Here is a 14,862-nt window from a genome sequence, read left to right as displayed (position 1 = left end):
ACTGCCCTGCTCTTCATTGTCTTATAGATGGAAAGGCAATTGCCCTTTCTTCCTCATGCAGAAGTCCACGGCAGGGCAAAACGTGGCCAGTGGGTGGTATTCCAAAGGCAGTGGAGGTTGGAGTTAATAATAAAGGGAAGAGACTTTTCCCAATTTCAAACCACACCAGAATGCCCACAGGAGGGAATTTCCATCTTTAAGATAGGAGCGACAATTCAGAAATGAACGAGAGCAGTATTCCCTGGGTGACAATGAAGGGAATCTTACAACAGGCTTGGGGGTGTCTAGGATTTTTATTCTGATTGTGGCTGCGAGCTGGCATTGGAGAAAGTAATGCTGAAGTTCTCCTGGTCATCTCCTCTGCTTCCTGCATCACTTTGCTGCAGGGATGACAGCAATCAGGCTGTCAGAAGAGGCTGGAGAGAGGCTCCACTAATTTGAGAAATGGATGCTGCTCAAAGGGAAAAAGAAAGAAATGAAACCAATGTAAAAGAGACAAAGGAAAAATGAGCCATGATTTTCCAAAATGAACTTTTAACAGGGTCAAGCTGGATCCCTGTAGAGCCCAGAAAGACACAGACACAAGCGGAAGAGCAGATGGACTCAGCTCTGGCTTGCAGGAAGAGCAGTGTCTGCCTTGGCATGCCCCCATTTCCTGTGCTGACTGGCATCTTCCTCCACAGCAGGCCCAGGCAAGGAAGTGGCCTGGTCACCAGCTCCCTGTGCCACAAAACCTGGCAGCAAACCTGCAGCGGTTCTCATCTACCTGAGTGGGCCAGGCAGCACATGGGGCTGGCACCAATCCTGCTCAGCTGTCCCTGTCTGGCTGGCAGAAACCTCTGAGTGGGGCAGGAGGGACAAGCTGGGTGCCCTTGGATGCTCACAGTCACCTCAACCCTGCCCCCCTTCCCACAGAGCAATCCAGAACCACTTGGCAGGGACTACTTCCACTGTGCTCATCAAGCCCCACTGCCTGCCTTCATCCCCAGCACTGCAATACTTCAGTTCCTTTGCTTCCAGGAAAATCTGAATACATAACCCAAGATCAAAAGAGGGCCTCAGAAGTGACCAGAAGGTGGGAGCTGCCCTCTGAGGAATGGCTGTGAGAATTGGGCTTGCTTAGCCTGCAGAAAGGCAAGCACTGTGGTGGCCTTTCAATATTTGAAGGGGCTTCTAAGAGAGATGGGGACACATCTTTTAGACAGGCCAACTGCAAGAGCAAAAAGGGAAATGGTTTTAAGCTAAAAGAGAGTAGATTCAGATTGGCTCTAAGGTAGAAACTCTTTACCAGGAGAGTGCTGAAACACTAGCACAGGTTACCCAGAGAGCTGGGAGGTGCCCCATGCTTGGCAATATTCAAGGACATGCTGGATGGGGCTCTGAGCAACCTGAGATATTTGAAGATGTCCTTGCTAGGGACAGGGGAATAGGACTAAATCGGGACCTTCTCTTGTCCCTTCTCACCTCAACTGCTTTTGGACCCTACTTGGTTTTCATTTGAAAAGCACCCAGAGCGCAGATTACTATGGGGGACCCATCTGATGCCCTGAATTTTGGCCGAGGAGCAAAGCCTGACAGGGAACAGCTGCTTGGCCTGCAGCTGCTTTGCATTGTACCTGCAGAAGTTCCTGGGCAGAGCCTCGCCTGTCCACGTCCATCTGCAGGCAGCAGCCCAGAAATTCAGACAAGGCAGAGGGTAGCTTGAGCTTCTGCAGATCAGGTGCCCCTCGTTTGCCTATCAGATATTTAGCCTGAAGGAAAAGGAAACCCAAGACTCTATGTCATCCTTCCATATGCTGAATAGCTCCCCTAGACCCCATATTTTAAGCAGCAGTCTGCAGTGGCAATTTCTTGCCTAGCAGACGCTAAGAGATGAGCCTTCCCTCCCAAAAGAGAAAAGGCCCCAGTGCAGCCCCAGCTATTCCAAGCTTCAACAAGCCTGGCCTCGGAAGTTTATGCAGACCCCAGGGACATTTTTAAAAATGGGCCGTGGTGGAACCAGTTCAAGCTGTGTGAATGGGATTTTGTCTAATGGTGATGGATGAGAAGGACACCGGTATATAAGCATATTTGCACTTTACCCTTTCCTTGGTTTTCCGAATATAGGGAGCCCTTCCTTTGGCCATCTCTATTCCCACGATGCCAAGGGACCAGGTGTCCACTTTGGGGCCGTATGGCTCTCCTCTCACGAGCTCGGGTGCCATCCAGTAAGTGGTCCCGACCATCGACCTCTGTTTACTTTGTCCATGGACGAGCACAGCACAGAGGCCAAAATCAGCTGAGAAGAAAAACAAACACTGCTTCGAGTAGGAAACTAAGGGAAAGAGTTGCTCACTCTAAGTCTCAGAATGCAGTGGTGCATTGAGCTGCAAAAGCAGCTGTGCTCCCTTTCCTCAGGGCTGCAGCCAAGCGCATTGTCCACTTAACAGCCCCCCAGGATTCCCACCGTGGCTTTTCCTCATCCACCTGAAGGCTTACATTGTAACTCCCCCCTCCTGGAAGGACCACACACAAACCAAAGCTACTTTTGACACCTTGTTTCCTCTCTAGACCTCACAGCAACTTTCAGCTGCGCCCTGAGCTTGCAGGAGTGCCCTGTGCGCTCTCACCAGCACCACTGCCGGGCACCTGGCAGCCACCCAAAAGCAGCCCCGGAGCGCGGCGCCTGACCAAGAGCACCCACCCAACTTGACGGAGCCATCCCGGCCCAGAAGGATGTTGCTGCTTTTGATGTCTCTGTGGATCACCCGGTTGGCATGAAGGAAAGCCAGGCCTTGCAGGCACTGAGAGAGAAAAAGGAACAGGAGGACAAAAGTTACCCTAATCTGATTGCATCCCACGCTTTAAAGAAAACTACTCCTGAAGATTCCCAGATCTCACAGGAGCAGTGAGTGCTGGCAAGAGGAAGAGCTTCCTGCTGCAACCCTAGGAGAGCAGGATCTTTCCAAAGGAAGGTATATTCATCTCTGAGGGTGAAACATCAGTCGTTGCAGGAGCCTGTCCCCTGCAAAGCCAGTAAGAATGATCACTGCTGCTGCTACAGCAGACGCACTCTCCCCATCCTGAGGACAAACCATGAAATTGCAAAAGAGGAAAAATCCCTGCTTTGGGTACCAAGGGGATCACTGTCAGGTGGGAGAGTGGAGGACACTCATTTGTCAAGTAGCTCATTTGTCAGTTTTCAGCTGCAAGCACCATGATGGGTGCTATGCCATCCTTTGAAGTGGAGAACTGTGAGAGATGAGTCTCTCTTTGACTTTGCTGTTCATTTAAAACTGAGACATCCAGAACCTTTCTGCATTGCATCCTTTGCACTTAGAGGCAGAAAATGAAAATGAAAAAGAGACAGAGAGTTCAACAACAGCAGATAAGTGTAAAGAACAGACTATAGTAAGGGCAGGGACACTGGCAGGCAGTCCAGTGCAGATGCTCGCTCTTCTCTGAAGCATAAGAGCAGCACAGAAATCTGTGAACAGGGAATCACTCACTTAGCAGGGCTTTCAAAGGACGAGCCTGTCCAAGGCATCCAAAGCACAAGCAGGATCCCTTACCTCCCGACACACAGTTGCTATTTGTCCTACAACCATCCTTTTCTCGCTGACCACCTCATCTAAGGAGCCTCCGTCCATGTACTCCAGCACCATCCAGACATCCCCATGTGCAAGGTAACTGGAAGATGAAAACAACAAGTGGGGCTGAATGCGCACAGCTAAATTGCCATATCAAAGAAAAGCCTAGAGTAGAGTTTTGTATCCAGCTAACTGGTAAATGAAGATGGAATAAAATGAAGACCCGCTCCACCTAGGCTATCCAGTGCTTGCAGTCTGTGCTGTCTAAATGAGGAAGGCACATCCGCACAGAAGGAGACGGCTTAGGTGGCAAGCAGGAGAAAAGGCAGTTTTGTGATGGCAAGGATAAATCTGGAAGTGGACACATCCCAGGCAGCTGCTTCATCATCCTCACACACAATTCCATCCATAATTAAATCCAGCAACAAGGAGCCGCAGTTTTCACAGCTTTTATCCAGGGCACGTGGGTGTGCAGCACTGCGGACATCCTTGTTGAAAAACTTTCATAAAAGTCATACACAAAATAGGAAAAGCAATTTCAAACCTGGCAAATGATGTGTCTCCTATCCTACTCTTTTGGCATGCAAGGCAATGGAAATATTTGGAACAGTGCAAGGGGAATAATTTCTCGGATACTTTCTCTGCACTCCCCCTCTGACACTCAGAAATAATCACGCCCCGAACCAGCAAAAGAACATGCAGCGAGTGAACATACAGGCTGCTGGCTTAGTAAGAGAGCCACGCTTCTGGGAACAATCCTCAAGCTGTCTTTCCAGGAACCATGAGTGTGGACAGAACACAGTCTCCTCCCATGCCTTGTACAGAAGTGGATTGATGTTAATAAAAAGATGAATTTTCTGCCAGTGCATAAAGAGCTTTTAAACCTCTGCCTTGCATGTACGGAAACGAACATCATCAGAAAAAGAGCAGAACTACTGACCTTTCTAGGTAGGCAACAATATTGGGGTTCTTCTTTTCCCTCATGACCAGGATTTCTTTCAGCGCATCCTCGCAGCCCTGCTGCTGGAGATCGATTTTCTTTATGGCCACCTACAATGGCGTTGCAAGCGTTAGGAACAGACAGTACAAGAGCCTCTTTCTTCTCCGCTCGTGGGCCAGGACACCTTGTCATCCCAGTTAAAAGGGACTCTAAACATCAACCACAAAGTGCTACCAACACTCTCTGCACACACTGACTTCTCAAATGGCCTTTGTTTATCACCACTTTTATAACTTACACATGTTTTGCTAGCCAAAAGCATTTTGGCTCAGTTTTGCTCTTTGCTTTCTTGTGAAAAGAAACTGAAACCACTGACAATTTATTAGCATTTCTAGGGACTCTGACCAGTGTTTCAGAAACTGCTGCCATTCTTGATTGTGCACCAAAGTAAATACACACATAGACTACAGAGAAAATGCTGCCCAAGGAACAACTCCAAGGTGTCTCAAAATAAAGTTACAATTCTAGCACATGCTAACTTCTTCACTTTGGATTTTGCATCTCTGAAGAACATTCTTGAACATGGTTCCAACCTGTAATTATTTAGTAGGTGTAAAAAGGAAGAATCCTTTCTGTGCTACACTATGGATATACCCCAGATTACAAGCAGGGTTCAGGGCTTTCAGATGCCTTGTAGACCTCTCTTCAAGTGCACTTCCTGAGTACAGCACTGCAAGTGGATAAAGGAACTACCAGGAAGATGGAGTCATGTTTGCTGAGAGACAGAAAGGAGAATTCAGGACTCTGAACTTTTAGCCCCAAAGAGCACTGGGACTCTCCAAGACACCACCATTTGTCCTGTACAATAGAAATAGCAATAGAAATGGGATGGCACCGCACAAGGCCAACACAATGCTGTATTGTTAAAGGCTCTTCATCTACTTCTTCTCATCAATCTGTGTGTGTGGGTGTGGGTGTGTGTGGGTGTGGGTGTGGATGGGTGTGTGTACCAGGTTCCCTTGGACTGAAATGGAAAACTGTGCTCCAGGAAAGATCTCTCTTTCTTTAGGTCCTGCATTATATTTTCTAGCTGAACCACAGGATGGAAAACAATGGGAAATGCTATCTGTTTCTGAACGTGGGCTTAAGAGGAATTGGGCCAGAATGTTGGCTGTTGCCAGGAGCTAATCCATGCATATTTCTCCCGGAAATCCAAGCCGGCGTGTCCTTCTCTGAAAGACACCACTGCCATCCTGGCATTCATTCAGCTAGGTAGGAAGGATAAAATCTGTCCATAATGAAGGGACAGCCTTTGCAGCCAAGACAGGCAGCCCAAAGCTCTGGGCACAGATAACATCCCAAGGGAAAGCACTCAGGAGCTGCAAAATCCTCATGGGCTGTTGGCACTTACCGCTCGTCCTGTGGCAGAGTCGAAGGCCTTATAAACTGTTCCAAAACTCCTAGAAACAGAACAGCAGCAAGAACAGAGAAGCTGTTGAGTGCTGAGGAGCAAGAGGCAGCCCAGGCAGGAGCTCTCTGCTGCCTGCAGTGTCTCTCACACACTGGGGTCTATCTGCTCTTTAGCCAATAGCACAGCAGCCCAGCAGCACTTTGCCATGAGATAAGCTGGGTCCAATGGGAAGAAAAAGGGCTGCTACAAATCTTAAATGTACACATTAGGTTTTGGAGGCTGGAATTTTCTTTGGCTTTTCTTTTTTGTCTGTGCATTTGTGAAGCATTTCCAGGATCTGAAACACACAGTCCTGTTGGGACTTCTCACCACTCTCTTTTGATTCTATCTACACAACTCAGGCAACATCATGCAGTCTTTCTTATGGTCCTGACCACTGAATATTGTTTTCCACAAAAAAATGGAAAGAAATGCTACTGAGAGTTGTTATCTGACAGCTTTCAGGTGGGAAGCCGATCTCGCAGGTTTTTCTTCCTCCATTCGTGGGGCCATATTACTTTGGATCATGCAAAACCATATCTTCTAGGAAAATAAGCAAACTGCTGCCACACACTTGAGGGGCAGGAGGGCTTCCAGGTCCTGCTCCTTAAGGCAGGCAAGACATTGTCAGCATCCAGTTATCTTTGATGATGCCAAGTGATCAGTACTGAGGCAGGGACAATCTACGTCCAGGGTCTGAAGAGGCTCGCAGCTTGCCTGACTTCACACTTGATATTACAGCAGCAAAATCCCAGGCCCAATGGTTCTGTAGAAGTAAGCGTGGCTGCACTCACCCACTGCCAAGAAGTTCCCAATCAGTGTATTTCTCTTCTAAATTTCCCATGCTCACAACACGCCCTGAAACAAACAAATGCAAGAAGTAAACTTCAAAACAGGGATACTGATTCCAGGAGATTGGAAACTCAGCTCCACTCTCTGCGGGCTCTGAGCAATTTATGGTCAGTTGACTAACAACCAAAGTAACAATGACAACAACAACAGCCCGAGCAGGACAGGCAGCTCTGTAGCACACGTGGCCTTCACAGAGTCAGATTGTCCACACTCCTTTGAAGGGTTACCCTGAGAGGAAACTAAGGCCGTGGAGAAACCATCAGAGCAAGCAGAGATCAGAAAAGAACAGGCACCAAGGCAAGTAGTTGTCATCTACAAACGGGAAGGAGAGCTGAAAAATCATGACCCTTCCTTTTCTTGGGAATAGACCCTCTCTTGTAAGATTCAACAAAAGATTTCATACTTGCAAAGATTATATGCACCCTGGGATCTGGAATGGATTTTTATCACCAGCTGCATTTTGTAGAGCAGATGGAATATTGCAAAGTGATTTCCAGGAGAGGAGGGGGTCTACCTCTTAGGAGTTTGGCTAAAAAATGCCTTGACATTTTTACAGAACAGCAGCTCATCCTACAACCAAGAGCAGTGGCTGTAAGAATTTGGACCCTCTTCATTTACGAGCAGGCTAAGTTCTGAAGACAGCTTTGCCCATTCCCCATCTGGTGAAGAACTACACTGCTTGTCTTCAGCCTGAGGTGCAGCAGTCTCCAGCACTGGACTCGGCCCATTGAACACGGCCCACGTGCCCCGTCATCCCAATCGGGCACAGCTGAGACAGGTAACAAGGACAGCGCCGCTCCTCAGGCGCTGCCCTGACACAGACAGCTGCCCACAGGAGATGCTGATCCTGTCACGAGCCCAGGCCAAGCTGCAGCAATGGTCTGGCAGCTGAAATCTCACAGCTAAGGAAGGCTCTAAACTCTGCAGTCACACCAGCCATCAGTGGCAGGACAGGTATGACAAAAACGTTGGCAAAGCCCACAAGTGGCCTCTGACAACCACTGTGAAGAAGCCAGAAGCAGAGCGAGCCCCATTACGAGTTGTTGACCCCACTCAAGACACAACACCATTGTCTTTGAGTTCAGACACACAGAGGAATAGATCAATCCACTTTTTGTCCCAACGGCTGATGGCAGACACTGAGTCAACTGGGCTCTGTTCTGTACCTGACCAGTTATTCTCTGACAGCACTGCACTGGCAGCTATTGCCAGTTCCAAGAAGCAACTCCATTGGTTGTACTGCAGAGACACCAAGGCCTTGGTGTCCTTTCCTAGGGTATGATCTGTGCTGGCATTCAGGCCGGTGCTTAGTATTCCAAGAGTATTTACCAGCTGGGCATGAGCTGTGACAAAGTGCCTGGTACAGGAGGAACATGCAGCAGAGGAGCTGCAGGCTTGCTCCTGAGAATTGCCTGCAGGGCAGTTTTATCTGACCGTGCCACATAGATGTGTCTCCTTAATGCATTTCCTAAGCATTCAACTAGCATATCTGAGAGGGACTGTAAAAAATGTATCCAGTTTTTGTTCTGCTGCTGCACTTTGAAAAGATGTCTTCCTCTCTAATTCCTAGGGATTGTTCTAAGAATAAAATTTCTTAACATTTGGGGTGTACTAAAAAGACCTCTTCCTCTGTTATTTGTGCTGTCACCTGATGTTCTTTTCAAAGAGGTCGAGCTAACCAAAATGTAGCATTCCTATCAAAATGAACAACAGAAGGAATTGTAGAAGTACTACCAGTCAGAAAACCAAGATCAGAGTGAAAGCAGCCCCACAGGCACTCAATTCCTCTGAAACATTTTGTCTCCAATCACTGGTGACAAATCAGGGGATAAAGGGACATCTAGGAATCCAACTATTCTGATCACTTTGGCCAGACTAGCACACACACATCCACTGGGTCATTTGCTGTGTTGCAGCTTTCTGCTGATAGGGAAACAATCCAAGCTTTTGCCTTTGCTGCACAGGGAAGCACAGGCAAAGCCCACCCACTCCTAGTGGCCCTCAAAGGCAAAAGGAGTGCCCCAAGTGCTCCCTGGCTGCCTTGAAGCTCAACAACAGCTTCTGTAGGGAGTCCAAAATGTCTGTCTGACACCAAAGTGAGCAGGAACATGTGGCACAGCTCATGCTGAGGCAAACACACAACACACTGCTGCATCACACAAGAAATGCACAGGACGTACTCAGCAGCTCCAGGCACTGCTCCTCTCTCTCCTGGCGCAGCTGCTCTGACTCCTGGCCCGAGCTGGGCGAACTGCTGGTGCTCAGGTTTTCAGGCTGCAGAGAGGAGGCTTCTTTGGAGGATGCTGCTGCAGGGGCAGCTTTGATGGCATGGCCTGCATCCATCTGGGACAAAGAAATTTCTTTGTGTCAGAAAGGTGGCTGGCAGAGATACCCCAGACAGTGCAGTTCAAAGGCGAGCCCTTAGGAACAACACTTGTGTTAGGCTGCAAGCTGAGCTGTCAAGTCAAACCCCACTATGCAGCCAGAGACTCCAGCTTGTCACAGCCAGCCGTGTTAGAGACTGTGAAAGGGAGAGAACAACTTTAAATTTCACCATGTTCTGAGGATTGCATCCACCATGGACAGAGACAACTTGTTCATAATCTGTGTGGGTCACCACGTTGTCCTGAACAAAGCCCTCAAAACAAAAGTGAGCAGTAATAAGCCAGCAGAAATACATTCAGAAGATTGCTGGCCACTGGCCAAAGCACTAGCCCTGCTGGCCAGGGCAGCAGCTGAGGTTCAGCAGCCCAGCAAGTGTCCTCCTGATCAGTTGTGATGGAGACCACAGAGGCATTGCCCCCATCCACTTGCTGCTCTGCTGGAGAAAGGCGAGATAAAGAGAGACCACTTGTTACATGACTGCACTGCCTACTGCCTCTTCACTCACCTGTTGCTCTAGAGCCAGCCTCAACTGAAGCTGCATCTCTTGCATCCTTTCTATTTCTTCTTTCAGCCTCTTCTCCATGGCCTTCATTTTCCTCTGACCTTTCTGTAGCTTGTCCTTGATATTCTGTCAAGCAAAATCTTACTGGCACCTGACATTGTGCTCAGCTTTTTCCTTTCCCAGTCTCAAAAGCATGTCCATTCAGCCACTTCCTGCTGCTTCTCTACCCAGCTCTAACCCTTCCATCCTAACTCTCCTTCCTGGTGCTCACTGCTGGAGCCTGCCAGGCTCTGTGTTTCCAGTGCCTGCACTAGGCCCTGCCTCCCCTTTCCTGAGACCTACAGTTCATGTCCCTGATACTGCCCTTCCCTCTGCTACCTGGCTAGTCAGACTCACCTGCCCATTCTCTTGCTCCTCCTTCAGCTCGTCCCTCAGGAGCTCTACAAACTGCTGGCTTTGTATTAACTTTTGCTGTGCTGCAGCTGCACAGAAATTAAGACAAGATGGCTTTAAACTTCCTACACAGCACTTGGGTGGCAGCCAAGACTGATGTGCTCACGCTTTCTAAAACCATTTTGTTCTCGCTCTCATGTTCATAAAGGGCCAGCTAAGAGACAATCCCACCCAGACAGTGTCCAGACAAGCAGTGCCCATTTGCCTCTAGACTGGCTCTGCCTTAGAGCTTTTCTTATTCACGTTGCATGCTGGCAACTTCCTGCTTCATCTCCAGCAGCCTTTTCTCCTGCTCCCTCTGTACCTCTGCCAGGAACTTATCCCGTTGCTCCAGCAGCTCCTCTGCCTCCAAACGCTGTTTTTCTAGCTGGCTCTCCTGATGAGAAGAAGACACTTCCAGATCAAGTCCCAGCCCAACTTCCCAAAAGAGGAAATGAAAGTTTCATCCCTCCCACAACCCCCCAACTCAAGAGTGCACAGTAGTGACTTTGTGCCCTCTTGTTCCAGCAAGAAACTTAGGAGGATGATCAGCAGGTGGAAGGAAAGGAGATGCCACCTTCCTTCCCCATTCTGTTGGCTTCCCATTTCCTGGCCCCTCTCTCCTCGGGATTTCTATTCTCAGAGGCTCTGTCCTCAAAGTCCCTGTGTCCTTTGATCAAGGAAAAGCTCCAGGTGGAATGCAGGCCTAGGAGGAGGCCAGTGTCCCAATGCCCTAGTCACAAGACAGGCCTCCAGCTGAAACACCAACAATATGGGACCTGTTTCCTATGGTTAAAGCCCAAAGGGAAGACCTCTGTCCACCATGAAAGGAGAGCAAACAAGGAACCCAGTCTCTGGGACTGCAGTTGGCAGCAAGCTCAGTAGTGTGATGCACGGCACGAGGGTCTGAGCAAGATCCTTCCCCTTGGCTGCCTTGCTTTGGCTGGAGACCACCCAGCCTCCTGGGTAACTTGGCTTATGCCCATCCTGAAACCGTGGCTGCATTGACTGGCCCAGCACCGTCCTCTGGGGCTTCTCAAATATGAGCCCTTGAAGCCCTCTGCTGCCTGGGCCACCAGCATGTGGCCTACAGCAGAGGCTTGCAGCCATGCCACCTACTCAGGCTGCTCTTCTGCTAAGCCAGCCCACCAAGCCTGCCTGAAAAATTCAGGTGCATATTGAGTCCTACCAGATTTTCCAGCTTCCTTTTTTCTTCCTCCTGAGCACACTGCCAGAGTCTGAGAGCCTTGCTGCACTGCTCTTCTGCCCAGCGGAGCTGTTCAGCCATGTTTTCACATTGCTGCTTGCTGAAAGATCTTACAGCTTGCAGCTCACGCCGAAGGCCCTTCACATCCTCTGCAAACATGACAAATGGCAGCAGTCAGACACTACACAGGCAGAGGGCTCTGCTGAACTTAAACCCTTCCAGGTTTCAGGCAAGGAGGGACCTGCCCCCAGCTCCTTCACTCCTCGGAAGCCCTGAGGACAGAGCTGGCTTTGGAGCAGCCGCACCGGGCAGGACGATCACCAGAAACAAAGCGCACGAGGCTCTCACCCAGGATCACCTCCTTGGCCTGCGTGGCTGAACGAACTTGGCCTTCCAGACGGCTCCTGGCCATCTCCAGCTCCGACACGTGCTGCTGAGCCTCCAGCAGGCTGCATTTCAGGCTCTCCTTCTCTGATCTACAAGTCATGGAGAAGAAGAGAAATTGTTCCTGGCACACAGAAGCAGTTTTTCTGGAAGATCTAAAGATCTAAAGATCTCTACACATGAGTATGAAAATGGCTTGCATGGAAACTCAGATATAGCAAGACTATTTCTACCACTTCAAGTAGCAAAGCAGGCCCCTCCAGGTGATTAGGCAGTCATAATCTAGCCCAGCACAGAATGCCCAGCTGTGTTTGATCTCAGCAGCCAGAACTCCAATTGCTCTTGCCTGACACACCCCTCATGGGTGGCTGTGCCCACAAAGTCTCTGCCAATGAGCAAAAGCCCAGCCTCTGCTCACAGCCCTGAGCTCATCAGCACTTCCAAGTCACTCTGCAGGTGCACAGAACACAGTGTTCTCCTGCCTGACTCATCAATGTTTACTGCCATTCATATTGCACGTAGAGATACTTTGTTTGCCAGTAGCTCTCTTAGTAAAAGGGACTAAATGAATGTACTGAACCATATATGAAAACTCCCTCCTCCCTCCACTAGCGTGAATAAGAAACCAGAACCAGGTTTTTATCTGAACCAGAACTATCTTGGAAGTGGGACAAGTATCCTCTCATTTAAAACACTGGAACGCCATGAACAAGAACACTTGCTACTTTTGTGTAAATACTAAGTGCACCAGCTGTGCCCAAACATCTTGGCAATCTTTAAAAAAGGAAAAGGAACCATCCAAAGTGAGCTTGATAGGTTATAGCGGTGGGTAAACAAGTGAGCAAGAATCAGTGCTCAGCAAGAATCCCTAGAGACTGTTGAAAAGTCTCACTAACTTTCCCTTCTGCTGCTGTGGCTTGTAAGGAAATCTAGGTCCTGCACCATGCTTCATAAGAGTAAGCTGAGAAGGGTCTCAAGATTTTCAGCATGACCCTCCAGGGTCACGTGAAGCATCAGTGTCCTACTCACAACATTTCCATGGAAGAGCCACAAAAATAACATTCAGGTCACAGAATCCTTTTTCTTTTTTCTCATAGTCTCGACACCTCTCTATCTGAGAAACTTTTGGAGAGCACACAGGAGGCAGTAAATTCTGATGCAAAGATTACCACCTTTGTAATTACACACCTTCAATCATGTCCCACCCAGGGTCCCCTCCTGCCTTTACCTGGCCTCTGCCAGCTGCTCAGAAAGGCCTCGTAGCTCCCGCTCTGTGGCTGCCAGTCGGGCTTGCAGGGCAGCGTTCTCTTGTGCCAGCACCGCCTTGTCCCTGCACACCTGGGACAGTGTGTGCCCCTGGCGAGAGAAGTCCTGGAGAAGCCTCTCCAGAACCCTGGGGGCTGGCTGCTGCGGGCGGCAAACCTGGAAGCAGGGGGGCACCATTTTTGTAGAGGAACAACAACAACAACAACAACAACCAGAACAACGTCCAGGTCTTAGCTTGTGACAGAAGCAGCATTCAGGGTGGTCTTGCTAGGACAACTCCCTCTCCCATTGGTGCTGCCTAGGAATAAGGTGACCATACCTTTGGCACTGCCAGAGGAACCTCTTCCTTAATCTCATTCCTTGGAGGCTGCGATTCCTCAGCTCTCTCTGCCTCCACTTCAGATGCCCAACGGAGTGAGGAGTGGCACTTCCTCTCAAATGCAGCCAACTCCTTCCGTCTACAACAAGGGGATAGACGAGAAAACCATTAATAGCAAAATAGTCTCCTTGCAAAAGCAGGACTACACACAATTTTCAACACGGGGCAGTCTCCAGCACTTCCAACAGGCCTCTAATTCTACCTCAAGAGAATGTTGGAATTCCCTCCTAAGACCTGCATCTCTCTTTGTCATTTGTGCAGGGGACAGAGTCACCAGTAAGAAAGTCAAACAGGCTTCCAGAAGCCACAAAACTTTTCCAGAAAGCTCAAGTACTCTCAGCTTAACACCTTCCTGCCTGCTTGGTCCTACACTCCTCTCTGATAAAGAGGATACCAGACTTGCAAATGTTCCTCTTCTGTTAAGACAGCCTTGCCCAGATGAGCACTGCCACAATGACTCTTGTTTTCAGTAGTGCAACAAGGAAAGAGCCTGCAAGCTATATCTTAGGGAAGAGGTGGGTGTGAATATCCAATTCAGTAATCAAAGGATCCCAAGATGGTTTAGGCTGCCTAGGACCCCATGAAGCTAAAAGCCCAGTCTTCACCTCCAAGCACTTGGGGTCAGCTATGGAATCTGGACAGGCTGATCAAGCTCTATCCAGCAGAGGCTTTCAAATTTCCAGAGGTGGAATCTGCACAAGCTCTCTGAAGATCTTGTTCTACTGCATTATTGCAATTGTAATTCAACGCATCTCCTGAGGCCCAGCCTGAACCTTCTACCCTGGTCCACTTCGGAATATTTCTTGTCAAGGTTTGAGAATTGAGTCCCACGAGGCAGCTTTGCTGTAGGGTGTCTTGGCAGCAAGACCTGCCCACAGGCTGCCTTCCCCTCTGTGCTGAGCAAGTCCAATGATGAGAAAGCCAAATGTGTTCTCTGATGCTGGGCCTTCTAAAACCCAGCAATGCCCAGCCCTGCCCAGACAAAGTGAGAAAGCTCAGCACACACCTGAACTCCCGGGCGCTGCACACTCTACCTGTGCTCTCCTGCCGCTCCGCTTTTCCTGCCTGGGCTGAGGAGTCCCGACTGGCAAGCAGCTCTCCTGTTGGAGCCTGCAAGGAATGGGCAGGGAAAAAGTATAAACAAGCAGTAAGGAGCAGGGAAGTTGGCTCCTGAGAGCTGGGAGAAGCAGCAAGCAGAGACACAGCTCAGCTGAAGGTGAAAGCTGTTGTGCGGGGGATATTGATCGTGCACAAAGGGGCTCACTTTCACACCAGTAGCACTAAACCACATCATGCTACTGCTCATCTAACACCCAGGGAAGTTCACAGTCCCTGTCACAATGCCAGGAAAATGATGCCCGCATGTGAAAGTTCAGATCCCATTTCCCACGTGTCAGTGGCTGGGCTGAAGTGCCAGGTCATGGCAGGACTCCAGCCCTCAGCATCTTCAGCCACAAAGGGCAAGCGCTGCCTGATGAGAAACCTGCAGCTCTGCC

At 49.3% G+C, this 14,862-nt stretch overlaps 1 protein-coding gene across 1 annotated transcript in view; it reads right to left on the bottom strand.

The window, feature by feature from the left end:
- Nucleotides 1–221: 221 nt before the first annotated feature.
- The window catches only part of LOC130266321 (uncharacterized), a 54,931-nt gene continuing 40,290 nt past the window's right edge, over nucleotides 222–14,862 (bottom strand). Inside the window, exons 12-22 of the mRNA XM_056515628.1 lie at nucleotides 9,702–9,824; nucleotides 9,366–9,437; nucleotides 8,992–9,154; nucleotides 6,754–6,817; nucleotides 5,921–5,969; nucleotides 4,510–4,619; nucleotides 3,552–3,669; nucleotides 2,684–2,783; nucleotides 2,082–2,278; nucleotides 1,617–1,751; nucleotides 222–451 (exon numbers count right to left, since the gene is read on the bottom strand). Coding sequence (XP_056371603.1) covers nucleotides 407–451; nucleotides 1,617–1,751; nucleotides 2,082–2,278; nucleotides 2,684–2,783; nucleotides 3,552–3,669; nucleotides 4,510–4,619; nucleotides 5,921–5,969; nucleotides 6,754–6,817; nucleotides 8,992–9,154; nucleotides 9,366–9,437; nucleotides 9,702–9,824 — 1,176 coding nt within the window. The 3' untranslated portion in view covers nucleotides 222–406. The remainder of the gene's footprint in view (nucleotides 452–1,616; nucleotides 1,752–2,081; nucleotides 2,279–2,683; nucleotides 2,784–3,551; nucleotides 3,670–4,509; nucleotides 4,620–5,920; nucleotides 5,970–6,753; nucleotides 6,818–8,991; nucleotides 9,155–9,365; nucleotides 9,438–9,701; nucleotides 9,825–14,862) is intronic.

Source organism: Oenanthe melanoleuca, unplaced genomic scaffold, assembly GCF_029582105.1.
Source record: "Oenanthe melanoleuca isolate GR-GAL-2019-014 unplaced genomic scaffold, OMel1.0 S016, whole genome shotgun sequence".
Lineage (NCBI taxonomy): Eukaryota > Metazoa > Chordata > Aves > Passeriformes > Muscicapidae > Oenanthe > Oenanthe melanoleuca.
The sequence above is the reverse complement of the archived record's forward strand: the minus strand, read 5'-3'. Positions and strand labels throughout refer to the sequence as shown.